A 27,357-nucleotide genomic window follows, 5' to 3' on the forward strand; every position below is an offset into this window, starting at 1 on the left:
TATCAGACTTGAGCCGTGTATTTAATTTTGTTCCACAAAACATTACCCTGTTTTCATCAGTGTGTATGCTTCACTACAAAGACACTTGATTTGATATAAAACATTCATAATGGCACAGCTTATAGGAAACTTCACATATTGCAACGGTTTGTGGGCAAATGTATAGAAATAGCAAGAGTTGGCACATTAACTTCAGTGACGACAGGTTGTGTTACATGAAAGGAAACCCTGAAAAGATCAACAGATTATTTGACTGTTCTATACACATGGTTTTACAACAGAGGTTTGTTTTTACTTTACATAAGGGCTTAAGATTCAAAGGAGTGACAGATATACATAATTCCGTTCATTGACCATATTGACAAAGGAACCGGTTACATAAAAAGTGCACATCGCGGTTGCCTTTTCTCTCTCTCAAAAAGACTAGATAACTACTACTGCTTTAAAATATATTTTAAAATGATAAATTAGTGTCAAATAACATGTTCTCTATAGTCTAAAGACACTTTTGGTTCTTCATAGGTCCAACACAACCAAAACTTATAAAAAACAACGTATACAAAATACTGCATATTCAAACAATAAAATGCTTTAAAAAATAATAAAACACTGCCAGGGGAAATGCAACTGAAATACATTTCCTGTGCATCTGACTCCATCTATTGCACAAGGGTCGCACTGGTTTTTATTTTTTAAATATATATAAAAAAGAATAAGTAAATAAACTGATCTGCCGTTATTATCCGGACAACCTGTAAGCGTTCCATTGGACCCATCATGTGCATTTGTAGTGATACGGTAGCGATGGAAGCGGCGAGGGGTTTAAGTCACGCACTATCTTGTTGAGGCTGGAGATCTTCTCTTCCAGCAGGTAGTTCTTTTTCTCTGTGATTTTCTGCCGCTGCTCCGTTATCTGCAGAGCTTTCAGCAGCTCGGTGTTCTCCTCATACAGGTCTTTGATCAATACGTCTGCTTTGCCATTCTTGTGCAGCTAGAAAAGTCAGGAGAAAGCACACGCTGAGAGGCTTTGTTTCATAATTCATCTCATTTGATGAGATCGACACATATCGAATGTCAGCTAGAAAACACATATACATCGCAATACAAAAGGCCAAAGATGTGTCACCAGTAATTCAGAAACAATGTCACCACCACGGAAAAAAAAATCTCACAAATCTTTGTCAATGGAAGTATTGTGCAGTTTTCTCTGGCTATAGAAAAGTTCCTCCTGCTCGTCGCATTAGAAAAATGTTTTGCTCAATGATATTTTGTCTGTATACACACATTCTAATAAGTTTCAGTGTTTAATGGGAATTGGTTGTCTTGTGAATAACCATTTTCCTTTATGGGTGGAATTGTTAATTAAGATATAAATGTAATTCATGCCAGTGAGGTTTATTTGAATAATTTGGAATAGAAGACGATCACGATAACGTACTTCTCAGACGGGAAACTTTCTAGATCCACGTTTTACTCCGAACACCATTGTAATTATTGGGATTCTTTGTGGGGTAATCAAATTTTATTTCCTCTTTAAAGACACACTTTCAAATATTGTATTCTTTGAGTTAAAAGTTAAATTTAACTTTCAAAATATTTTTATTTCGGTTTGATATTTCAACGCATTGTTTATTTAACGGTTTTATTTTAATTATTTCTCCTTGGTTTTTACAACCGGTGGCATTAGAACAAAGAAATCTTTAGTCTACTCGGGGAATTTGATGCAGGACGGAGGTCCGTGAGATGTCGTGCCTTTAATGAACTCTGAATACAGTGCGTTTGAGATGTTGTTTTTAAATGTTTCATTAAAAGTTAACAGTTTAGATCTCATCAGATTAAAAAAGAAAATATCCCCCTAAAAAGCCCTAAAACACAACTTGCTTTTTGTCTATTTTAAGAATAAAACAGACTTGTGGACATTTGTGAAATCCATTTTTCAGAAGCTGATTTTTGCCCTCTTAAAAACATTGAGACAACACCCGTGGTGATTGATGGAGCTTTTTGAACTTACCTGGTCTTTCAGCTGAACAACCTTCTCTTTTAGCAGCATCTTGACGTTGCGCAGCGACAGTTCAATTTCCCTCATACGCGCCTCCATAGTCTTCATCTTCCTCTCCCTTTCGTCCTGGTGAGAAGACAGTGAGGGGTGGAAACACATTTTCCGTAAACGCGTTGAGCAGATTTAGATTTGCCTTACTGAGCTGATGTAAAATAAAAATAAATCAAAAAATCAGACCACATTCTTAAGAGTCGGAACCTTTATTTTATCTTAATTCAGCATTGAAAGATTTTGGGTACATTTTTAAAAAAGAAACTACGATACACTAAAAAAATAAAAATAAAATAAATAAAATTACGCCGTGTATTCCAGATACCGCTACAAAAATAATTTAATACATAAATAAAATAATTCTTCCTATCAAAATAAATAAAACACATTTGAGTCTATACATGGTGCAAAGCAGAAAGACCCACTAAAAGACATTAAAAGACATTAGAATGCATTTAATTATTTCACTACTGAGGACAAACAATGATTGGTTTATAATAAGAATAATAACCCCCTAAAAGTGATGTGTCATTGTTTAGGAAATAAACAACAGAAAAACAAAGATGTTATTCACTTTGGTTGTGCAGACACACACACGTAGGTTGAAGAAACATTCAACAATGTGTTAAATAAGAAATACAGACGTCAACATCAAAAGACAAAGAGTGAAAGCGCAGAATCAGGAAATCTCATACTGGACTCAGGCCGCGCCGCCGCCCGGCAAATTACACCACTGATTGTTGAAAAAAAGGCCCAGAAAAAGGCACCAATCTGACCTCAACAGTCCTCGATGATCATAAGGCAATATTCAGCCTCTAAGGACGTGTACTCCCCGTCTCAGACAACAGCAAATGGAACAAGTGAACAACAAAACATTCCAAGAAAACCCATCGTGCGTTAAAAAGACTCCCTGTATCAAAACCACAATACACTTTTTAATGCACAAAAGGATTGGACCCTTATAAAAGTCAAATACGGTCAACAAACAGCTCTGCGTTTGTCGTCGTTACATTGGATATGGCGTGTCTGACAAGCCTTCAAATTCATGTCTTAAAAAACATCCCATTGGGAGAAACTCTGCTTTCCTGCCCCCTGGCAGCGGGGAAACACAGTTACACATTCACGCCTTTACACTCAGGCACCGCATTTGTTCACAGATCTCCTATAAGAGAGGAAGGGGGGGGGCGCTGGCATCGGGCACCACAGTGAGACTTTGGATCCAAACATAGCAGAGGAAGGGCAGCGGGGTTAGGAAAGCAGGAGCGCTCTTTGAGGTGAGAGGAGATGTTAAAGTGGAGAGCGGGGGAAAGACGCCGGCGTTAGAGGCCACCGATCCGCCGGTAGCTGTCTGCATGAGCCGCCCGCTGCTCCGGCATCGGCCCCTGGAGAGAGAAGGCAGGTACACTTCACCACGGCTGCACCCTCGGCTCCGACCGCACGCGGGCCACTGAACACACTAAATACAACCGTAGAAATGTAAAAAAACGCTTCTTTTCACACACAAAAACTATATCCAATAAGTTTCAAAGTCGCTTTCATATATGAGCAGACTCAATTTACTGGTTATATCACTATTTAATCAATCTTAGTTACCCAATACGGATACAAATGTCTCCCATCGTTACTCCAGCCAGTGACTCAGAGAGGAGAGTAAACTATGATCCTCACAAAGCACCATGAACACTAACAATCCAACTTCATGTAACAGTTGTGTAAACTATTCATACATATTGTTTTAAGTCTTCTGTTGCTGCAGGATTGGAGACTTATTCATAACAAACCATGCGGTACAAACCCTTTTATTGATTTTACATTTTCAGAACTGACTTTTTCCAATACTGAATGAAATGAACTGAATCAGACAAATGAAATGTGTTTATACAGTATTGGTATGTTTGTGCGATAGTATTGATCATCATGTCAGCTGTTCAAATTTGTCAATATGTATATATGATTAATAAATTATGTATGAAACCAGATATTACAATACAACTAAGAAACTGAGTTGAAACTTAACCTCATAAATAAATAAATAAATAAATAAATAGTGTACACAACTGTATTAGATGGTTCCTCTTTTCTAGCCACTGATAACATAACAATTACAACAAAATATCAAATGCTATTAAAACACACCATCTGTGAGATGACACCTCCTACAGATGAACTGTAACCAGCTACATCTATCTGGTCGGGGTGAGACGACGGATTGTGCAATAAGACAAATGAAAAAAAAAAGCCACTAGGACCACACCCAGATGTTCAGAACCACTGCAGCTCCTCAAGTCCCCAAATGGAGAATTAAATAAACGACACACACACACAAACGCCACGGGCTAAACACCAAACCCAAAAAGTAAACACTACACACACGACACAGGGAGGTGAAGACAGACAAGTGTTGACATGGATCCGTGACAAGCATCGAAAGGGAAATGCAAACAAAAAGGTCACGAAAAACAGATGATACTGAGGTGAAATTACACTTTAAAAGCGAAAACACAGGTTAACACCTTAATATCTGTTTAAGTGCTGCTGAACATCGACAGATCAATGTGTATCTCCTGCCAAATAAATAGAACACATTTTAAGGCCCCCAAATTGAGTGATTTCTTTGAGCAGTTTCTAAACCAAAGTAACAGAGAAAGAAATACTATTATAATACTATGGCTATGTTTATATTTAACTCCCATTACATCCAAAAAAGCTCTCACATGAGATTTAGCTCCCATCTTACAGCTAATGATGATGCATGTATGGTAACGGCAACAGATGGCAGTAAAGGGACAAACAGACAAAAAGGAATGAAAAGAAAGGAGATAAATGTAAAACCAAACCGTGCAATGGCCCCAAACCCTCAGGAGCTAAACATCATAAACACATACAATCTGAAAGCAGACTCTAGGGAAATGTAGTTTGGGAAAGATCCATTTGTAAACAGTCTGCTTTCCAGGAAGGTTCACGTTGTAACGTACCTGCATGTTGTCCGGTTCTTCGCCTCGGTGCTGTCCCCGAGGCATCCTGTGAGGGGACGGAGGCACAAGTCCCCCCAAATGAAGGTGATACGCCTGAACAAAGTAGAAGAATACAATAACAGGTTGAGAACAGAAATACGTTACTTCAAAAACAGTATGGGGGTCATTTTATTCAAGGATAATCCAACGACAACTCTAACTCCATATTTCCAAAATAAACCTGCCCTTTATAATTGTTTAACCAAAACAGAGAGACTGAAAGTGAAATAAAACATGACGGCTCTTTGCAAAACAACAATGAACAGACACTGAAACTACATTTTAGTTTTGGTCTCTCAGTTTGCAGTTATTCATCTCTTCTTCATGACACATGGAGCACGAGGCGACGACCCACATTCATTTTGATGTCATGTATTCTAACATTCTACCATTTACAGCAACTGCTAATCACGGCTTTAAAACTAAACGTAAACCAGCAAAGTTCTCAAAATAAAAATACAACTTCTCCTAAATCAAAAACAGTAAGCAAAGACTTTTTCAAACTACAATAACTAGTACACAAGTTGCAACCAGAAACGGATTTAAGAAAGCAAAGCACAAGTTCTCCTTGTATATAGAAATATATCATATTAATATATATATATATATATATATATATATATATAATAGAAATGTTGGTACCGCTATCAGCTGCGTGGACAGCTGAAACGTTCGGACTTTGAGCGACTCGTTTTCCTGTTGCAGGACCTCCAGCCCCGAGTGTCCTAGTCCTGCTCCGCCGTCCTGAAACACACAACGCACATAGAAGAAGAACGTAAGACTTTATCAACATGCTTGGAAAACCCCCCCCAAAAAAAGGTAGTTGGATGCTTGCGGTTTACCTTGGCGAGCTCCTTTTGTGCCTGGAGCTCGTGCTTCAGCAAGGCGTTCTCCTGCTCCAAGGCCGTCACCAGGGAGGCCTGAATGTGTTTGTGCTGCTTCAGGGACACGAGGGAAGCGTCAAGCTGGCGGACCTGCACACGTGGGATATACAGGGATTATAGATTTCACCACTGGACGGCAAACTGGGCTCCCGTGACAGCGTGGCACGGGACCGGGCTCACCTTTTCTCTGCAATGAGCCAGGTCTGCTTTGGCGTTGAGGACGTCAGCGTGAAGCCTTTCGTTTTCCTGCCTCAGCAGTTGCTGCTCCTGGTCCACCAGCCGGGACATCTCCTCTCTGTACAGCTTCTTGCTTTTACTCTGGAGGCCGCTCGAGTGCAAGGCCATCTCCAAAACGCGGTTCTGGGACAAAGAAACGGTGAAACGGTCACGTCGACTGGAAGATATTAAATAAATGTGCGTTGTGAGGAGTCTGCTTTTTAAAATCAAACACTCGCAAAATGAGCAGAATAATCTTCGCATTAATTGTTTTAGAATGAAGTTAAGATAGACATAAAAATCTGTGTTGATACATTCAAATCAATATCAGTTATCAGTTTAGCGATATTCATAAATCAGAGAGCCCTTTGACGTCAGCAGTCATTGATGTCAAAAAACTTCATTGAAAAGTTTGCTCGTTTATGTCAGTGTGTGACTTACCATGGTCACAAAATAACACAAGCTAGTGAATAAAACATTAAAAAACAACAACTAAATCTTACTTTATCATTAACATTCTGCAGCTTCTTGTGCACAACGTCCACTTCGTGTTGAAGGGAATCCCTCTCCTGCTGCGAAACACGGAGGTCTGACTTGAGGCGAGCGCTTTGATGGTTCACAGCCTGAAGAGTTTCATCCACTGTCCTCACCTGGAGGAGACGCGAGCATTAGTTCCTGAGTTCAACGTCTTCATGGACAAACCGGACTCCAAATCCGTTCCATTACTATGAATAGTAATTGATGCGGAGGACTCTCACCCTCTCTTGAGCGGCGGCCAGCTGGCTGCAGAGGCTCAGCGTCTCCTTATCCACACTTATCCGCTCCTCCACCAGGTGGCTGAGCTCACTCTCCATGGAGTCCACCTGGACCGCCTGACAAACCAAAGACAACGGCCGCTGTAATTAAACGGCCCTCAATGCGTTGTGTCAACGCTACAGTTAGCCCATTAAAGTATTGTTGTTTAAAGTATTCTTCTAGCTGTATTCACTCATTGAGTCATTTCATGTTGTCTTCATGCTTTTTAACTTTGTGCCCGTGTCACGCTCTAATGGCTCCCATTAACCCCGTCAAAGAGTCGGCGGCCCGGTGCTCACCTTCCCTCTGAGGACAGAGAGCTGCTGTGACAGCTGGACGCTGCGCTGCTCCAGCTGTGCAGAGTCCTGCAGAGCTTTGGTCAGCTCTGCCTCCAGAGCAAACACACACGCTGCCAGCTAACACATAACAGCCACTGATCAGCTACCAGCTACGACGACCATCTTCATCAGCATCATCATCATCCATCCCTGAACTCCGCTTACCTTGTTCTTCTCCTTAGTGGCGAGCACCTCCCTGCTCTCGTTCTCCTTTGTCAGCTCTGCCAGCTGCTGTCGGAGATTCTCAATGTCAGAAATGTTTTGGGCATTTTTCTCCAACAGCATCACTTTCTCATCCTCGAGTCGCTGGCTTTGCAGCTGCAGCTTTGAAATCTGCAAATGGGGATAACGTAGATTATTGGCTGCTTTTAGGATAGAAAAATAGTTTGGACTTGGTCCATCTCTTAAAATAATCAACAAATGTAAAACAAACCCTCATGACTTGTGATTCCTCTGGTTGATCCTTTTTATAAACAGAAACTACTGGATGCATTGCTATGAAATGGGTAAAGACACTGATGCCCCCCTCAGAACCAACGAGCCTCAGCTGCCCTCAGCATTCAAGTTACTTCCGTACCTGTTTCTCAAAATTCTCTGCCGCCTTTTGATCCTCAATCTTCCCATTTTTCATGTGCTGCAGCGTGCGTCTAAACGTCAAACATGAGCAGACGGTGTTCGTTTGTACGTCAGATTAACAACGGTTAGTGTCTTAGTGTTTCAATTAAATGATTTGTTTCTTACATCAGCTCCTCCTGGACCGCTTTCAGGTCTTCTTCCTTCAAGGCAGCAATCTTCTGTCTGAGCACGTGGTTCTCGTCAGCTAGACGACTGGCCTCAGAACTACAGGCAGAACAGACAGAACCACGTGAACAAACTGCTTTCTAGCACTTCAGGATGCACATTCTACAGTTCAATGTGTTTGTACAACACGCACATTGAACTTGCAATTCTTTTTTTGTTGCTATTCCACTTGTGATCTACAGGGATCAAAGCAGCACTAGAGGTGAGGACCTGTTCCATCTTCCAGGAGCCTCATCACGGGATGGAGGAAAAAGGACGGCGTCGAGGTCGGGAGGGAACGAACCACCACAGGGACGAGGGATCGAGAAGCCACGGAGGGACGGGATCCTAGTTCTTGTCCACGTTACCTATGAGCCTGCGTCGTTGCATTTAACCACTGCGACTTGCCCTGCAGCGCCGCGATGGCTCTGCGAAGTTTGGTGTTCTGGTCCTCAAACTCCTCGCAGCTGTCCTCCAGACTAGTCACAGTCCGAAGGTCCCGCGGGAGAGACGCCGCCGATTGGACGGTCGTCGAAAGGATCTCACGGCGCCTCTCCAGCTCGCCGAACAACATGGACAGCTCGGCGTTCTCCGCTCTCATCCGGCTGATCTCGTCCACCAGCGCCATCTGCTGGTCTTGGAATTCGTGGATAATGTTTACTCGACTTTCAAGGCTCCAAACTCTCTTTGCAAGTTCACCGTTTTGGTCCTTCAGTTTGGCATTCTCACACAGGCAGTCTTCATACCTGATCTGAACGCCGGTCGTCTTTGAGGCCTCGACCTCCAGCTCCTTGACGTGCTCCATCAGAAGTAGCATCTTGACTTTGAGGCCATAGTTTTCTTCCAGTATCTGGTGGGCAGTTTTGATCTTTTCAGCGTTATAAGCCAGAAGGTTCTCTAGTATCTCAGTCTTCTGTTGAAGCAGAGAAATCTTCTCATGCAGAAGGATGTTCTCGTGGCAGGTGGTGTTATACAAAGCTTTCAGTTTAAGGTCCTCACAATCGGCATCTTCATTCAGACAATAATGTGCGCATTGATCCTCTTCTTTAGCGGTTAAATGTTCCCATTCTGGGTCTGAAACGAGTTCAATTTCCTGTGTGCCGTGATGAGAGTCATCTGTTGAACACCTGACCTCAGCGTCCGCTGGCGACCCCTCAGCCGTCTCCTCCAGCGGCGAGGGATCCACCGCGGTCTCATGACACGGCTCGTCTCCCCGGGGAGGGTCTTCACTGATCCAAGTAGGAACAACAACACACGCGTCTTTATTCTCACCGTCTCCATGAGCATCGACACCTCCAAACGCCTCGGGGGAGGAGATCAGCTCACAAGGCATCTGCGGGGAAACTGGGGCCTTGTTCTTGTATTCAACCGTTGAATGATTTCCTATGTGAACGTCTGAGCGGAGGCCAGTACGAGACATTGATTCAGGGCCTTCATGTTCAATCCCTGCACAGCAACGGTCTACTTCAGGGTCTCCTTCAGCTTCCCTGAGATTTGAATCTCCAGAAAGAGCTCGATGGACTTCGGGCAGGTCTCGATAATCAATGGTATCGTTTTCATCGTTGTGACCAGCGGTCTTGATCCCCCCATCGAGGGCTTCACTGGTCTCTAAATCAACGTCATCATTTTTGTTTGATTCATTAATTGCTTCTTCCTTAGCCTTTCCTGCAGAAGATGTGACCTGATTGAAAAGCAACTCTAGCTCTTTAATTCTGATTTTAAGCACATCTCTTTCTGCAAGCAGCCCCTCTCTGTCGTCCTCTCGGTTGTTTTCCGACTTTTCCTCAAGGATGGACGCGTGTTCCTGCAGCTCCTTCCTCTCGAGCTCAAAGTCCACGGCCGCCTGTCTGAGCAGCGTCTCCAGCTCCTCGATCGCCATCCTCAAATCGTCGCGCTCGGTTAACAGTTCGATCCGCTCCGTAATCTGCCCCTCGGAGATGGAAAGCAACTCTGCGTATTTTGCCTGAAGTTCGGACTGGCTGCTCAGGAGTTCCTCCCTCTCCTGTTTGAAATCCTCCACGGTTTGACTCAGCAGGAGCTCAGCCTCCAGCGCTTTCCTCTCAAGCTGAGCCACGTGCTGGTCTTTGGTTTCCAGGCTCCCTTGAAGCCGGTTGTGGAGGTCATTCAGCTGCCTGCTCAGCGCGATCTCTTTGCTCTGAGCTGAACTGACAAAGTCATCTAGCTCACTCTGCAGCCGCCAGGTTGTCATCACAAGTTCCTCCGTTTCCTTTTCATGGAGACTTTCTATGTCATGTAGTTCATCTGTCCACTCCTGGTGCAGCGTCTTCTTTTCTTGCTCCACAGCCTCCTGCATCATTCTTATTTGTTCCCCTGCGTTCTCCAGCGCCTCGTGTACTTGTGCCTCCCAGTGGGACTTCTGCTCGACATGCTTCTCAGAAAGAGCCTTCAGCTCACTTTGGTAGTGCTGTTCAAGTTTCAAAAGATCAGCCTGAAAACGTTCTGCAGCCGACTGTTGATCACCTGAGAAACGACTCTCCACTTCCTCGATTCTCTGGCCGAAGCTGATCTCGATTTTCCTCCTGCGTCACGTAATTATTGTTACAGCAACTGTGTTCACCTCTTTATAGCACAAGTTAAAAACACAAACATGTTCTTGGCATTTGAGATCATTTACAACAATGAGGGCAAAGCCAATGACATTGATAAAGACGTTACAGTAACTATAATCTCTAAAAGCCAGATATCTCACCTCTCCTGAGCGATGTCGTCTCGTAGTTTATCCAGCATGCAGTGGAGAGCGTCCCTCTCTGCGGTGTGCTTACCCGACAGCTCCCTCATGGCCTCACGGTGGCTCTCCTCTAGACGAGCCCTCTCCTCTGCCATTAAGCGTTGGCCTCGCTGCTCCTCCTCCTGCTTCTCGGTTTCAAACTTCTCCCTCTCTTCCTTCAGCCTCTCCTGCAGCATCCCTTCGTAATCCTCCTCCAGCTGCAGCCTCTGCCTCTCCCACTCCTCCCTCAGCCTTTTCTCCCGCTGCTCAAACTTCTCTTGCACCTGTGACTTTTCTTGACGTATTCTGTTGAGCAGGGCCTCCTCCTGACGCTCCTCGAGCTGGGCCCGTTCGCTCTCCCACCGCTCCCTGAGGTTGCCCTCCTTCTCCTCTTGTTCCCTGACAAGTCTCAACATCTCTTCTTCCAGCAGCACCTGCAGAGACTCATTATTCTGCTCGTCCAGCTGAGCCCTCTGTGTCTGCCACTGCTCCGTCAGCCTCTGAACAGTCTCCTCGCGCTCTTCCTCAAACCTCCCCTTTGCCTCCTCTAGTCTGGCGTTCAGCTCTTCCTCGTGTCTTTGCTGCGATAGCTCCTTTTCCCTTTCGCAATTACCCAACAATCTCTTAACCAACTCAGCCTGTTCTTCCTGCACTCTCTTTCCCTCCTCTTCCAGTCTTGCTTCAAAAAGCTCATCCTGCTCCTCCAGCAGCTTCTTGATCTCAACGGCGTGTTGTTTCCTCAGCTCGTCCATTCCTTTCACAAGATGTTCATCCGCCTCGGCCTGCTTGGCGTTGAGGGTCTTCAGCTGCTCCTCCAGGTCTGCAGAGTAGGTGTGAGACTCGAGCAGTTGTTGTCTGAGATTCCCCACTTCCTCCTTCTGCAGATCCAGCTCTTCCCTCTCCTCGACCTGCTTCTGCTGCAGAAAGGTCCGCTCCAGCTCTGCCTGCTCCAGCTGGCTCTGGAGTTCCTGCCTGTGGCTCTGAACGCTGGCCATCTCCTCCCTCAGGGCCTGGACCTCCTGCTGGTACTGGAGGGCTGCAGCTCTCTGGTCCTCGTTGGTCTTCCCCTGCTTTCCTTCCAACTCGTCAAATGCATTGATCTGTGGTGATATTAAAAGAAGAATTAAATGAATAGGTCAATAACAATACTTTCAAACCATCTAAATCTCTCAATTCTTCCCAGCTATATTTTTATTACAAAGCCAATAATACACTCTAATATAAAAAGATGTTCACTACACTAACCTTGCTTTCCAGCTGGTTTTGCAAATCCCCCATTTCCTGGAGGTGTCTCTCCTTCAACTGCTCCAACATCATCTCTGCCTCAAGGCTCACGCTGAAGGGCTGAACATCCTCTGAACCGATTCCTGCAAAAAGTCAAGACGGACACAGGGTTTCTTTTTGTTTGTTTCTATGCAAAATGTCCATGTTTGGATTGTTGCCATGGACAGATGTAGTTGTGGCTCTGCAGGGACCACATGTTTTACCTGGATCAGACTCCATGCCGGGGCTTTTGCTCTCCAGCTCTTCAGAGAGGGGCTTGTGGCAGGTCAAATTAACTCGTCCAAGACTGTGGAACTCCTGCAACTCTGACTGCAGCTCGTCAATACGATCCTGCAGCTCCTACCAAGTCAGAGAGCTACGAGTTAAACGCCTACATGGAGGTGAAGGCAATATGACCAACACCACTTACATGGATCTGCATGAACTGGAAATTTGGAAAAAGGCAGGCAGTTTGTGATTCAGATGCAATTACCCTGTACTGAGCTTCGTAGCCTCTGCGTAGTTCTTTAATACGCTCCTCGTGGAGTAAGATGTCTGCACTGCCGGGATCCAAGTCTCCCAACTAAAGAAAATAGATCACAAGTTAAGTTTGTCTGCTCAGAAATCCTGAAATAACCAAAACGGCACACAAAAAACAGCAAGAACACAGACATGTTTCTGTACCTTTTCTTTCATAACGTTGTCCAAAAAAGTCTGGAGTTTTGTATTTTGGCTTTGTGCCTCCACTAGTTTTTCAGTACTGTCCAACAACTCCATTTCAAGGCGTCTGTTTTCCTAAAAACAACACAGAACAACTTAGTTAGCCCCTGTATTAATTAGTGGTTTGTGCCTTAATAAATTTAAAAAACACATTGGAAAAGAAAAAAGCGGGTACCTTCACAGAAATGGAGAGGTGGTCTCGGAGAAAGGATTCCTCCTCCTTGATCTTGTCCACCTCTGCTTCCAGTTTCTCGCGCTGCAGGCCGGCCTGCACCTGCATCTGATCCATCTCCGTCATCAGCTCAGATCGTACCGCTGCGAGCTTCTCTTTGTGCTCCTGTTCAAGCTTCCTGAGGACATTTAGGTTTCGTGGTTAAAACAAATACAATCAACTATTTTTGTCATTATAACACACTTTATATCTACGCTGTGGCAACATTGTCAATTTTATTCCAATGTGAAGAAAAAAAAAACTGTTGAACATTAAATCAAATTATTCTGAACAAGGAAACATTTATCTAACAGATAAACCACCTGAGATTGAGGTTGTTCGTATGTTCAATCGCAGCGTGACGTTCATCCACCTCAGTGGCGAGCTGAGTCTTTAGTTTCTCGGCTTTTTCCAAGTCTGATCGTATTTTCTCTTTCTCACCGAGTTCTCTGTCTACGCTCTCTCTGAGAAGAGGAGAAGAACAACAGGGACAATAACTGCACAAAGATTCACAAATGACATGAAAAGACAAACAAATCAATCAATAATCACACCAAAAGATTCAAAGTGTATTAATTGAATATGACCAGTATTACGTCCTGAATGAGCTGAATTATAGTCCCGACTTTTACTCACAGAAGATGTCTGATCTCAGCTTTGAAGCTGGCCAGTGCCGCCTGGTGGATCCCGTTCTTAGTGAGGAGGAGCTCATTCTCAAGTGCCATGGTGAGATCGCAAAGGCTCAGTTTGCCATCTAGGCTGAAGTTCAAGGCCTTGACAAATAATTTCATAATTATACATACACCCCTGTTGTGAATATGTTAGATGGCATTTTTGTTAAAGATATAAAATCACAGAGCAATACGACATTCGTACACTAGTCTGACTTCACGTCATTAGTTGTCGGACACGACTCGTGGCCAATAAGTACCTGCAGGATTTCAGTGCTGTTTTCTATTCCCTCATCCATCCAGGCATCCAAAATGTATTCCACTGGAGTGAAACCGGTACCGTCATCAAGGGTGGAGAAGAGACGCATGCCGATGGTGCTAGTCAGAGCAGAAGAAGTGGTGGTCCTCCGACCTCCCTCGTCAAAGGGCTGTACAAAATCAACCCCAAAATTCCACTTTATGCATTTTAAAAACTCCAAACACAAGATCTAGCTTTAAATGACTCAATTAAAGAGGAAACATAAAGGAAAAATGTTGTCAACTAACAATTTCCTCTTCATCATGCATTATAGCTATTTTCTTTAACAAAAGGCAAGGAAGATGACACAAGACAAATGACAAAACAGATGAATTGACGACAAGGGAATAAGCCTCATAGTGCTCGACTAACCTGGGTGGAGTGGTGTCGTTTGAGCTGTCTGTAGGGCGTGGAGGAGGCCGGCGTGGGGGGTTTGTTGGGGTTCAAAACTCTGGAGACAAACTCCTGAACATCCATCACTCCGTCGCTGGTTAGATTCTGGAGCACATCCAAATGTGGCTGAAAAATAAATGCATGTTCCTTTGTTGCAACACGTATTTTGTTGACACAGTGTGAAAATGTGTTTATTTTATCCTTTGATTTTCTCTGGTTAATTTCCTATGAGAAAACGCACTCAAGCCAAATAGTTTACAACTATCTCATAATTAATAATCAGCAAAAAATTCAAGCATCGTGGATTTAGAAAGGAATCCTCTGGGCAGAGGGGGATTTAAGTATAGGCGAGACTCACCGTCCTGTGTTAATAACCATTTTGTTTTGCATTTATAGAGAAATCTCACCTCCAGCCTCAGGTGCTCACAGAGCGCATGGAGTTCCGAGTAACCGGCACATCCGTCCCACGGTATCTGCAGCTCGTCGCAGGCGTCGCGCAGTCTCTCCTCTAAACCGGGGGACCGAGGCTGGACGGCCCCCCGAGGCGTGCTCGGCTCATCGGGGTTCCAGAGATGCATCTGGCCTGAAAACAAGGCACAAGAGGCCGCGGTCACTTGGGGACGACATCTTTTGGATCGAGTTCTCCAATATGCTGCGTCTTTGTCGAACCTTCTGCCTCGTACTCCTCTGTGCTTGTTTCGTGAGCATTCCAGCGCTGTTAAGAGACAAAAACACACAGAAAATGGGATTAATATCACAAAATCTACTTTTTATACTACCACAAAAAATAGACCAAAGAAGTTCTGGCAGATTGTGTGCTGTGACAATCAGCCCTTTATAAGTACAAACATGTTTCTAAATTAGGAGGTCTGGCTGCTGGGAGAACCTATAAAGGAGCTTTTGTGAAGGAACGAAGGAATCCGCGATGGTCATTGTGCAAATAGGGAATAGTAGTAGTAACAGATGTGATGCCCACTATTCTTTGTACATGTTAACAGTGTGTTTATCATGCCAGTTCACCACATTTAAAATGTTTGAATCAGCTGATTGTGAAAAGGTTTCTGAAACTGAAAGTGCTGACTTAAGCAAAAAATCAGCACACTTCACAGTTTGAACTCCAAAAGGACTTTTCCTCTTAAACATGATCACAAAAACACATTTGCCTCTTTTTGTGGTTGTTGGGGAATCCGCGTGGAGGGAGGAGGGCTTTATGTGGGAGGAGCCGAGCGTGACCATCTATTGTCTGAGGAGCAACCAGCGAGGAAACGAAGAGCAGATGGGGTTCTGCCAGTGGCGTTTTGATACATGGTGTATAGGCATCCACGGGGGGGGGCGCTCATTGTTCCTCTGTCCCAGTCCTACACCCTCCTCGTCCTCCTCCCCCGGCCTGCAGGCTCTGTGCAGAGCCCCCGTGACCCGTCCCCATCTGCTGGTCCCCAGGACGGACACTGTAGCAGCGCAGATTAAAGCAAAGACGCGCTTCCGTCCGGTGTCTCCAACGGGGATTTTGGCGGCGGCGGCAGGCGTCTGGGGTGGAGTCAGGAACGCCGACAACACGCAGAATACGGACACAAGCATCGCGGCGCCAGCTGGACAGGCTCTCATTAGAGCATCCTGGTAACCGGTCGGGTGCTTTTCCTTGTGGGCCGTTTATTCTGCTGCAGCACATCCACGCTTAAACATTAGAATGGGAGATCAACCTGATGTCAAAGGTCACGGCAGTTAGTAGACACGTAGACGTATGGCTGCATCGAACCATGATTTTGGATTGATTAAATGTCTGGATACATTCTTCAAACGATCCCATCATCATTTGGTCTGTAAGATGTCAGAGTATAATGATGAGTGTCTAACAGCTCATGGTGGCGTCTCAGGTTTGTTTGTTTTATGCAACCAAATAGTTCCAAGTTCAAAGATATTGAATAAAAACCAAGACAACTGCATTCTTGTTTTACACTTGAGAAGCTGGCACTGTTGATATTTAGCAGCCTCTTTGATAAATTACATAGACTAAAGGTTCAGGTTATAAAACAGGCCTTGGACATACTAAGTGCAAGTTGTGACCTGCGTACAAATGTCAAACAACTCTGAGTCAGCAGAGGAAGCTGGATAATCCACGAAAAGGATCTAGAAGCTCGGCCAGATCTTCAGCGCGCTCAGCTGTGCGTGACCCGACTGACGCGGACGCATGTCGCATTCAAGCCACCACGGCCGCGTGCGCGGACAATAGATCTTAAATAATGAAAAGGGTCTCGACAGGAGATGTAGAAGAAACATAAAAAGCCAACGAACGGCTCCCGTCTCTTATGGCGATGTGTTTGGAGACGCTGCCCTGACAACCAAATCCCATCCTGCACACACACACTCGGGGCAAAGTTCACCCCTCACCGACTCTCATCACGACACATCAGACTGACCACGCTGAATGACATCGCAGTTAAATCTCGACCGCGGGAGGCGGTTTGAGCAACGATTATGATCACAGTCTTATTTACAGTCAGAGCTCGTGTGCCCTGCGTTTAGTTTGTCCATGTTACATTTCAGGATCTGCCCAGCATGCCGCTAAGCTGATTAGCTAAGAATAACGCGCTGGCCGGCGGCCCGCGGCTGCCAAGGAACAAAGCACGTGCGAGGGCAGAAGGCGAGGAGGACGAGGTCGGAGCGGCCGGCGCTTCAGAGCGCTGCTCAGGGAACATCGTTACCTCACGCTTCCGGGGAACCGCCGAGTCATATTTGTCCTCCGGATCTTCCTCCGCCGCCGTGTTTGCGTCCGTGACCTCAGAGAAGCCCGCGATGGGCTCTGTGAACTCCGGCGTGGAGCGGCGGCCGTAACGTTTGCTGCCCTTCACGAACTTCGGTTTGATCTCAGGAGATTCTACGGGGGGGGTCACAATAAAAAAAATAAAAATAAAAAAAAGAGGAGGATCAATGATTTATATGTGCAGCAACATTCCCGCGCCGAGCTGCCGTGCAGGGCCGGCTCGTTCGGATCGAAGGGTCGACCTCCTGCGACACAGACAAACCTGCACTTTCTTTTTAGACAGACGACATTTGAAAAAGACGTGGTATTTGGAGATGGAGACTTCTCATACCGCGATGCGGCAGTTACCTGGTTTTGACACGGTCTCCTGTTCTTCTTGTCGGGGCTCAAGAGTCGATGACAACACCAAAATCAGCGCATCCTTGAACTGGTCAAAGTCAACCTGAAAAAAGGGAAAAGTTACCGTCGCATAAAAGCGAGAGAACGCCAGCAATGCTCGGTATGTGAAGCGCATTAAATACAGAAGCAAAAGTGCATGGAATTCCTCAGACTGGATGTAATGGTGCGCTGGTGGAGGCTGGATGTCCCTGGGTGTCTGGGTGGAGGCAGGGTTTGCTGAGCAGGAGCGGCGAGGTCACACTTCAACAGCTGCTGACCCTGAATATGTTGATTTTCTTTATGCTTCGGGCCTGGCGGCTGCCTGCTTTACATTTTTCTTCTTTTCTTCTCTGGACTTTATTGTTGGATGCCAATGGGTAAGAATTCAATCCACTTGCTGCCCCCCCCCCCCCCCCCCGTCCACCCAAACATGCAAGACAATAGACACCAGTCTGTCCACACGCTTATATACAAACACGACCTGATGGTGCGGACGTTAGCAATAAACAATAATCAATGAAATTGTATTCTGCTACTTCAGGGTGGAGGAACATGCAAACTAAAGGTCAATTACAGAGATTTCATACATTTTCACATGGAGGCCCTCTTTAAGAAACGCATTTGTCAATGTTGATTAACCAGCTTGGTTGTTGTCCTGGCGACCGGCACCTGGAATAAGGGGCCGATGGGGGGGGGGGGGGGGGGGGCACTTTCTCCTCAACGAGACAGCTAACAAAAGCACCAGAAAAAGCCTGGTGACACAAAGACCTGGAGGGCTCTGCCACATGAGCCCAAAGGCCGAGAGCCACAGGTGCATCCCAAAGGAACCGTATTAGTACTGAAGATATGACCTCTCTGAACCAATGACTTGTAAGACATCAAAAGTCCACAGAAGAGGCATGAACGTACCCGGGCAGCGAGGCGGTCCTGGCTCTGCAGCAACGTGTGGAGAAGAGCAGGAGTTGCATCATCCAGCTGCAGCGACAGGCAGAGGTCGGCGAGCTCCTCCGGGCTCAGAGAGCCGGAGCCGCTGGCATCAAAACTGTTAAAGACTTCTTTTAGGCGCTCCTCGTACTGGTCCTGCTCCTGGGTGTCATCCATCCCACAGGACAGCACCCGGCCCTGAGAGAAGAGGAAGGAACCAGCAGCACTTTACATCCCATCACAGAAACCCACAAACAGGGCGGATCGTTACAGCAAGCGTTCCCGGCGGCGCCTTCCTCCCAGAAGGCCGCTGAGCGACTGAGCTAGCTGCACGCGCCGCGCCCTTTGTGGCGGAGGCTTTGGCCAATCCAATTAGACTGATCAGACAATCAGGTAAATCGATGGACGCGGGCCAAGTCCGACGCGGCTCTTCCATAACCGTCGGGCCGAGCTGTTTCGTGACTCGTGTATTTCGACCTAATGGGCAAAGCCCCTTGAAGACACGATTGAATAACGTTTAAACACAAGCAGTGTTGTGATGGTGACCTGGTATCAACATGTAAGGGGGTCTGATTTTGCGAGAGCTGAAACAAACTAAAAACCATAAAGTTAATAATAGTTGATGTGATGTTTCTTTTGATTAGAGCAACTACATAAATCATAGACCTAACAGACCAGGTCATGACCTGAGGCCTTGATGGAGGTAAATGACAGTTAACAGGATTAATAATAGCAATGCAGCGCCGATCAGAGTAAAATATAAATCTACTCTTTAGAAATGACTTCCACAAATGTTACGTATTAGAAGCAGCACGTTTTACGTTTTTAAAGGACTAAATACTTCTTCAAAATACTTCAAACTGGTGATAAAGATGAAGGACAAAAGCAGCAGAGTGGCTCTGAACCAACCGGTTACAGTAAAAGCCTTCTGACTTCTCTCAAACGTTTACTGAGGAGCATCATTACGCAGACAGTGACAAAGAAGTTTTACTTCGTAATCAAATGACAGAACAATCAGAACCGACAAGGCCACAGACGTCCTGCTTGTGCACCCATACAAGAGTCTGGGGTTCAGTTCGGAATGATTGAACCATGCCTGCCTTATGAAATAATAGAAATGCAAACAGTGGCTCTTGAGTAATTATTTAGGAAGCGGTTAATTCATTTCAACGTGAGATGTAAGCAAGTCGACTAGCACCAAATCAACCGGAATATTCCTGCACATTTAACTGCCCTTCGGTTGCTTTATCGTAAAGTTTTGCACACTATAAAATGAAGAGCACGCTTCGAATCCAATAAGTTGAAACTTCCCAGTTTGTGCCTCAATGTCTGCACAAAGAAATTCCTTCTGACCCCCGACTTTCCAGCTGCTCATCAAGAGCTCTGCCAGGTGTCCCCTAAAGCCCGGACTCGGGGCCATTCAGCACACACAAAAGAGACAAAAAAAATCAGTATTCTGCATCTGCACAATTGAGCTGCTTATGAGAGAGAGAAAAGCACTGCTCGGCAGTACGGCAGCTCGCCTTGAACTGTGGCGTCTTGTATATTCCTAACAGAAATAACACACACACACGTCGCTTGTGTTGTCACAAGCTGCCCCCGGGGCCACCCTGCTCGGCCACAGGGGCCGACGATGGCCGAGAATCCCTCAAGACCAGGTCACGGGGCACAATAAGTCACCTATTGTCTCTGTGCAGAGAAAATCCAATCATGGAGATATATCAGCCTCAGCAGTTAGCACCGGCTGATGAATAAAGAGTTATCTTGGCAAAGGAGGTTATCAAGGGAATGATTTGGAAATATTTAAGAATATAATTCATTTGGCACATATTTTTCATATGCATTGTGTCACCAAAACCACCATAGCGCTGCACAATTTTTGCACAAGCAAACACGGAGCAGACATTTTTCAGAAGAATGGACACAAACTGGGAACCAAGAAAGTCCAAAAGTTTCAAATAAACCACTTTCAGTGTTTTCACTAACTTTTTAGGGTTTTCAAAAGCAGCTTGGACCAGGAAACTGACACGTAGCTAAACCTCGAGTTACAACGTGCACACATACAACCAGTTACTTAACTAACTAAACTAAATGTCCATTTGGCATCACCGAAGGGACAGACTGACAACCGCTTAGCGATAGCGTCATTGCGTTAAAGTCGATGGTGTGAAGTGCTCGTGCACATGGGGCGCGTGCACAGGCCGGCACGCGGGTGGGGGGGACGGCTCCAACATTCGAAGCCCAAAGTTTGTTTTTAGGTGTGAGAGAAGGCCGGAGAAGAAGCAACAGGTAAGAAACACGCACTCACCGAGCTCTCCGGACTTAAAGGACAGTTGTTCCCCTTTTCTCTCACTCAAACAGTTAATCAACTCGCGCTGGTAGAAGATGCAACTTTTACGGCGTTTCCACCGTCGTGTCGCCGTGTCCTCTCAGGTGAGATACAATATATTATTATATATATACACATATATATCCAGAAAGATGAAGGAGCCTTTAGCTTCCCGTTGGAGACGGGCGCAGGAGGGTGAAGCGGCGGCTTTGTGAGCTCAGCGGAGTGACATCCTCCTCCGCCCGGTGGCGGGGTTTGAAAAGCGGCCGAAGAGGAAGGGGCGGTCACCACGGCAAGCCCCGCCCCCACGCTCCCGTCCCCTGGTTAAATTCAAACTCCGTCCGTCGATAACAAGAAGTAGCTTCAGCAGAGGAACGAGTACTGTGTTCTCTTTTTAAAAACTACGCATTGCGCATGTGGATTAAAGAAACGTGTCTTAAAGTTTCAAAAGTAGTATGAAGGTGTTTGAATCGGAGTGCAACTAATGATTGGTTTGAAAACATTGACAAAATAGGAAAGACTAATAAGAAAGTTCAAAGGGAGACCTTTAACAATGCTGGTTTTGTCAAACCATATCTGCATTTGCGTAATTAAAAGGTAAAGCAGCAACATTCACATAGAACTGGATTCATGGAACCTTTTTGAATGAGCAATAATTAGCGATGAAAAGACTCAAAAAAAGAAATGATTTTTAAAAGTACCTAAAACTGGAAATTAACTGTACACTACTTGAGTATTTGAACAATTCCACCACTGATAGTTTCCCGTTTTGCACTTTGATAAACAAGAAGAGGGGGGAAATTACGTGGTCCCAAGAAAACACTGTTTACTCTTTTAACAAGTCTGTCAAAGAAACCTGAAGACTCAAACCATTACTCAATGCACATATTTTGGGATAGTGCTGACATATCTTTGAAAAGGTTTTAACAACTTATAACTAACCTCAACCTCTTTAAAATTTATGCCCCTCGTCACTGCTTCATAATCTGCCATGACATGGATAAAAATTACATGGATTAAATTGCTCATTAGAAAGATCAGAAGAAATATAAATAAAGGATATATTAACATGTTATTAACGATAGCATCAAATATAACATAACACAATAAAGGGCCACTCTGAATTAAGAATACCTTCATTTTTTTAATTTTCGGTGTTTCTGTTACAGGAGGACAACAGCGCATTTTTACATCCGCTATCACTGCGACACTGTGTTCAGAGAACTGCAACACCCACAATGCCTTGCAGCGCGGCTCTGACCCTGTCAAGTGGGCGTGTTCCGTTTTGACACCCAATGTGTCAAACGTGAAGCTTTAGCATCAGACGCAAATGTTTTAGCTTCAATTGAACGGCGTGTCCTCCTCGTCCTCCCCCCCCGCAGCTCTCAGCGTGCGGGACCGAACCCTCCGCGGGACCGAACCCCTCAGTCCGGACCCCCGCGGGCACGAGGACGAGCACGCGCGCTGACCTCGCTGCTGCTGCTGCGGCGAGCGCGCACTTCCTCCCGACGCAGGAATGAAGAGAGCTGCGCTGTTCGTGGTCGCTGCCTACGCATCAGCGCCCGTCCTCCTCTACCTCTTCCCGTGGATACTGGGCCATATCATCTATTCGCACTTGTGTGAGTAGTGCGTGTTTTGGGTCTCCGCGTGATCAATAGAAACAAAAAGCCTCGTGCTGGAGCGCCGCAATGCTGCGTAGAACAATATGGGTCAGACACGGTTTTTATTATTCTTACGTACACACAGTGTGTTCAACTGGAAGGGATTAAAGTTATGTGTTTTGGTTGCAGTGTAAATGAGGTCACTCACACACTACTGCACGCCATTGTGTGTGTGTGTGTGTGTGTGTGTGTGCTAAAGTCCATTTACTATGCTCATGGAAATTGTACTAATAATAATGTGTTACGGTTCAATAGACAGTAAAACATACACATGTTCACTTTTTGATTTTCTATATTACACCGCAGTCACAAATTTATATTTTAAACATAGCTAGACAAAGGGGTGGCCTGATTGGTCAAATGTATGACTAATAAAATGTGATACAATAATGCACAATGCAATATGACATGACTTCATTTCATCCAATGGAATGTGATACTATGCGTTAATACACGATCCGATACAATACAATCTGAAACTATTCGATACAACGTGATTCAATACGACCCAATAAAAAAACGTAATAATTCAATACAAAGAAACACTACAATCTCATATGGTTTGGTACGACATGAATCAATGCGATTCAATCTGATGCAATGTGATAATATACAATGCAACACAATACAAAACAACATCGCTAGAATGATAACACAATGCACGTTTACGCGATACACTTCGATGGGATATGACAAAATACCACCTGGGTACAAAAACCCTACTGACCTTGTGTGCTCTTGCCTGCTGCAGTGAGGTTTCCATTCTTTGTGGACCTTGGCCGACCCGAAGCCGTGCTCAACCACACATGCAACTTCTACCTGGACACGGAGGCGGGCGTCTCAGTGGGTGTCTGGTAGGTCATTTGAGGATTCCGGTTTTATCCTTTGAAGTCCGCCAGTACTGGAGAATACCACGAGCATGTGCATATTTTGGTACAGGTGGCTCCCGAGTGAATGGAACGACAATCCACTCATTAATCTGCACAAGACAACTGGAAATACAACAAGAGGCCGTGTGTTTGAAAGCACGAGCGTTTTTGTTTTTCAATCTCCTCCCTCGCTCTCCACCTTTGTCTCACAGGCATACACTCCCTGCCAGCCAATGGGACGAGGCCATGGGGAGAGGCCCTGAGTGGTACCAGGAAACTCTGGGAGACGGCCGCCCTGTTATTATCTATCTCCATGGCAACCTGGGGACCAGGTGGGATGAGAACGGCAGCATAGGGACCCTTGAAGGGATCCTAATGGGTTTAGTGGGTGTCACATGACCGCCCGGGCCCCCGGGCTCCTCCTCAGGCACAATAAACACAACGCAGAAATGAGTCCCAAAGCCACTCGTTTGTTTGTATTCACTGCTCTCGTGTCATTTCTGCAGGGCCATACATCACAGAGTGGAACTGGTGAAGGTGCGGTTGCTTTTTCAGTTTTGATCCCTTTCGACTCTCCAGTTTGGATCAAATTCTGATTTTTGTGTGTTGCAGATTTTAAGTGCTGCAGGGTATCATGTCCTATCTTTAGACTACAGAGGTGAGTGCTGATCGTTGCTCCTCACACGGTTGTGTTTTTGCTCAATAACAAACAAGAACATGATTGACTCATTACTTTCAGCTTTAAAACACGATTATCCTTCTTCATATTATACATCTGATTGGTACTGACATGGTTTTCTATGCAGGATTATCCCTCCCAAATCCCAAATTAGAGCACATTTTTATGTTTTTATAACAGTTTGATCATAAGATTCCTAAAAGGGAGGAACTGACACCAAACATACTTCGACATAAATTGATAAATATGTTATAGTATTTATATTATTTCCTTTCTGGGTGTAATAACACCACTATGGATTAATTTCTGTATGTTTTCACCTTCACCAAATGGGTAACCCAACCATAACATGGTTACCAGGAGAAAAAGAGAGAGAGAAATGCAGTCCTATTAGTACACAATAGTTCATTTAGGTCTGAATCAAATGACACGGGGCGGTATCGATGTCTTGTCCTCCTGATTCTGAAAGTTTTATCTCTGACAATAAAGGTTTTGGAGACTCCACTGGGGAGCCCAGTGAAGCTGGCTTGACCAGTGACGCCCTCTTCCTGTTCAACTGGGTGAAGAAACACGGCCGAGGGGGGCCTGTCTGCCTGTGGGGACACTCACTTGGCACCGGGTCAGTAGCCGTTGAGCAACGTCGCCGGTCCGTCACCTGAAAAGAATAGAAATGTGAAAGAAATGTTCTTTTCTTTTGAAGGGTGGCAACCAATACTGCAGTGAAAATCCAAGAAGAAGGTGGGTTAAAGACTTCAAAGGTCACAGTGGACCCACACGGGGGATTTGAATCATTCTCACTGATTAGACATCTGCGGTCCATCTGGGCCAGGATATGAGTCACAAACCGTACACTACATTTCATGTGTAAATATTGTCTGAGGAAGCTGAGGAAAATTGACTTTGCAAGCCTCACAGTTTTGAATTTATTGCATATCTTTATTTTATCAGGTTACTGATCATTTGTGTCTCTTAAACACGCCAGGGTCTGCTGTTGATGCTTTAATCCTTGAAGCTCCGTTCACAACGATGGGAGACGTTGTAGTCAACTACCCGCTCACTAAGGTGAGCCGCTCAGCGTCTACGACTCCACGAAAACACACAATCTCGTTTCCGAGGCTTTTGTAATTAGAGAAAAGTCAGAGGGCTGGATTTGAAGTTTGATTTATAGGTAATATTTAGATACCAATATGTTTACAATGTGATCACCTATTTGGAATGATTCAGTTTATCTACAGCCATAAAGTTGACTGTTAAAGTACGGAACTATCGCTGTGGTGCAGGTGTTTGTTATTACAGTACACAGGAAATTGCTAAATGCTTCTACCCACTTTGTACCCCGTGTTGCTCCAGATTTACATGTTCCTTCCAGGATTTGAGAGCTTGCTCAGGAGCATCGTGGAAATGAACAACATTGTGTTTGCAAGCGATGAAAAGTAAGTCCACTTTAGAGAAAATTAAAAGCCTGGAATTGCTTTGTTTGTTTAGGGTTTCCAATATTTGGCTTTTTTTTTAATTAAATAGAGAGCAGCCTGAAAAGCGCACCAGATTTTATTCAGATAAGACAATCTGACTGAATGCTCATTTAACCCCGACATGTCCCCAGTGTAAAGACCCTGACCGGCCCGCTACTCATCCTGCACTCAGAGGACGATGATATTGTACCTTATCACATGGGTCAGAAGGTACACCAGCTCCTTACGGATGCTTCCTTTGACTAACTACGTCATTTCCTAGTGGGTGTTGCTGCTTCCTTTAGTTACTTTCTCCCCCCCATTCCTGCTTACAGCTGCACGAGCTCTCGCTCCAGGCGAAGAAAGAATACAACACAGATGTTCAGGTTGAAATGATCTCCTACAATGCAAATCTTGGATTCTCCCACAACAACATCTACTTGGATCCAAATCTGTCAAATGTGGTCAGGTGAGTGTCTTGCATTAGTTATGCTGGTGTGAAAAAGTACGAAACAATGAGTCTTCCATTAACTTTTACTGTTTTTATTTCTTGTAAACCTTTCACATTAACAAACATCCCACACCAGGAAATGAAAGCCACATTGTGTTTTGGTTGCAGGAAATTCCTTCAAAACCTGAGACAGTAGATCATCTCTCCCGCCCCCGAAGAAGTAAATAATAGATTTCAGATGTCACAAAATGCCTGCGTGTGATCTAAATCAAAAAGCACTGATTCACATATCCTATGTCACAATATGCTTTAATTAAAACACTGGAACGGAATACTGCAGATCACAAATTAGGTTTGTTTGTCCCCTTCATTACTCAAGTTGTGCAGATAGACTCACGTACACGGCGTCAGTCCGCCTGCAGCACAGACCGTCCCTCTGCAGCATGAAATGTCATTATTAATCGGTTTAGTCAGCTGCTGTGTTACTGGCAGCCCACAATTCCTGAGATGTCAAATATAAAGGAATGATTAAACCTCCACACTGACTCTTGGTTCTCTTTGTGTCGATGCTGAACTGTAACAGACATTTTTTATAATACAAGTAATTTGACTCGGGTGTTTTGACAAAAAAAAAAAGGTGTTCTAGGAAAGAAGGTTCAGTGATGTGACTTGTAGGTGAAGAGCCAGAGAGGAAGGAGACTAAATGACGGGTAAACATGAAGGCAACAGCCTCACATTTTCTTCAGCGCCCGGGCGGTTTTTTCGATGGCCTCTCTCGGCTCATTCGGAGGCGGGATCTTCAGGTCGGTGGGCTTGACGCCCCAAACCTCGGTGGCGTACTGCGTGATGGTCCGGTCGCTGGAGAACTTCCCCGTGGCAGCGATGTTCCGGATCACCATCTTCGTCCACTCCTTTGGATTCTTTTAGGGAAATGTAGAACATTTTTAACCAGAGGTTTTCATGTTATATTTCTTCTGCAGGTTTGTTACTTTAAGTTAATAATTTTCTTCTGATACAACTATGAAAGGCCGCATAAAAAAAACAAAAAACTTTTTAGATACAAGGATTGGCAACGAAAACACAAAAAAAAAAAAAAAAAAAAAAAAAAGGGAAAAGGAAAAGGACTAAATGTTACACGAAGTAAATATTCCGCTTGAAGTTGCTTACCTCATTTTAGAGGACCAAGTTATAACTAATCAGGATTCTGTATTTCATTTCAAAGTGAAACAAGCAATTGTTTTTGCTGACCTATACAAAGTCTGCTCACTACTTGTGACCTTATGTGAATTCAGTACTTGTGTCCATACACGTTAGGTTACCATGGCGAGTAACCCCAGTTTAAAGTGAGCCGGCCAACCCGTTAATCCAGCTTTGACAAACCGGTCTGCCAGAGGGAAATATTACCTGATAGAGCTTGCTGACTTTCTCCTGACATTTGATGTAATCCTCAAAGTCTGCAAACACTTTGAAACTGAGGACAGACAAGGGAGAAT

The 27,357-nt window shown here is 44.8% G+C and overlaps 3 protein-coding genes across 10 annotated transcripts in view; 1 reads left to right on the plus strand and 2 right to left on the minus strand.

Annotated features, from left to right (window-relative positions):
- Positions 1-23,251, minus strand: nin (ninein (GSK3B interacting protein)). 8 transcript variants are annotated; one of them, XM_040200393.2, is made up of 29 exons: positions 23,142-23,251; positions 18,410-18,622; positions 17,471-17,564; positions 17,064-17,236; positions 15,031-15,076; positions 14,769-14,944; positions 14,341-14,487; positions 13,931-14,098; positions 13,636-13,772; positions 13,323-13,463; positions 12,964-13,138; positions 12,753-12,863; positions 12,562-12,651; positions 12,293-12,428; positions 12,051-12,172; positions 10,788-11,905; positions 8,446-10,617; positions 8,039-8,137; positions 7,875-7,944; positions 7,463-7,630; positions 7,259-7,375; positions 6,923-7,036; positions 6,668-6,814; positions 6,129-6,308; positions 5,907-6,038; positions 5,707-5,808; positions 5,026-5,118; positions 2,012-2,125; positions 1-991 (listed from the first exon to the last, which is right to left on the minus strand). In XM_040200393.2, exons 1-29 carry the CDS (start codon positions 23,175-23,177, stop codon positions 776-778), a joined length of 6,807 nt encoding a protein of 2,268 aa, XP_040056327.2. In that variant the 5' UTR covers positions 23,178-23,251; the 3' UTR covers positions 1-775. The 8 variants fall into 8 exon arrangements, with proteins under 8 accessions (XP_040056327.2, XP_040056328.2, XP_040056331.2 ...); XM_040200394.2 differs by lacking the exon at positions 23,142-23,251 and adding an exon at positions 20,733-20,998; XM_040200397.2 differs by lacking the exon at positions 8,446-10,617.
- LOC120833358 (lysophosphatidylserine lipase ABHD12) lies at positions 21,966-26,403 on the plus strand. Its single transcript, XM_040200401.2, has 12 exons — positions 21,966-22,372; positions 23,166-23,268; positions 23,496-23,615; positions 23,790-23,820; positions 23,896-23,941; positions 24,452-24,581; positions 24,663-24,700; positions 24,945-25,024; positions 25,313-25,395; positions 25,566-25,644; positions 25,749-25,882; positions 26,033-26,403. Exons 1-12 carry the CDS (start codon positions 22,270-22,272, stop codon positions 26,058-26,060), a joined length of 975 nt encoding a protein of 324 aa, XP_040056335.1. The 5' UTR covers positions 21,966-22,269; the 3' UTR covers positions 26,061-26,403.
- Positions 25,941-27,357, minus strand: part of pygl (phosphorylase, glycogen, liver) — a 9,603-nt gene continuing 8,186 nt past the window's right edge. Inside the window, exons 19-20 of the mRNA XM_040200398.2 lie at positions 27,269-27,335; positions 25,941-26,784 (exon numbers count right to left, since the gene is read on the minus strand). Coding sequence (XP_040056332.1) covers positions 26,596-26,784; positions 27,269-27,335 — 256 coding nt within the window. The 3' untranslated portion in view covers positions 25,941-26,595. The remainder of the gene's footprint in view (positions 26,785-27,268; positions 27,336-27,357) is intronic.

The sequence above is a fragment of the Gasterosteus aculeatus genome, chromosome 15, assembly GCF_964276395.1.
Source record: "Gasterosteus aculeatus chromosome 15, fGasAcu3.hap1.1, whole genome shotgun sequence".
Lineage (NCBI taxonomy): Eukaryota > Metazoa > Chordata > Actinopteri > Perciformes > Gasterosteidae > Gasterosteus > Gasterosteus aculeatus.

What these genes read in the sequence shown, in the direction of transcription:
- LOC120833358 (XM_040200401.2), top strand. Translation starts at nt 22,270, where the DNA reads ATGAAGAGAGCTGCGCTGTTCGTGGTCGCTGCCTACGCATCAGCGCCC. An exon ending in GGACACTCACTTGGCACCGG is followed by an intron (nt 24,582 to 24,662) that starts GTCAGTAGCCGT and finishes TTTCTTTTGAAG; the next exon opens with GGTGGCAACCAATACTGCAG. An exon ending in AGTGAAAATCCAAGAAGAAG is followed by an intron (nt 24,701 to 24,944) that starts GTGGGTTAAAGA and finishes TAAACACGCCAG; the next exon opens with GGTCTGCTGTTGATGCTTTA.
- nin (XM_040200393.2), bottom strand. Translation starts at nt 23,177, where the DNA reads ATGGAAACCTCACTGCAGCAGGCAAGAGCACACAAG. An exon ending in GCTACGAAGCTCAGTACAGG is followed by an intron (nt 12,429 to 12,561) that starts GTAATTGCATCT and finishes CTGACTTGGTAG; the next exon opens with GAGCTGCAGGATCGTATTGA. An exon ending in GACGACATCGCTCAGGAGAG is followed by an intron (nt 10,618 to 10,787) that starts GTGAGATATCTG and finishes TACGTGACGCAG; the next exon opens with GAGGAAAATCGAGATCAGCT.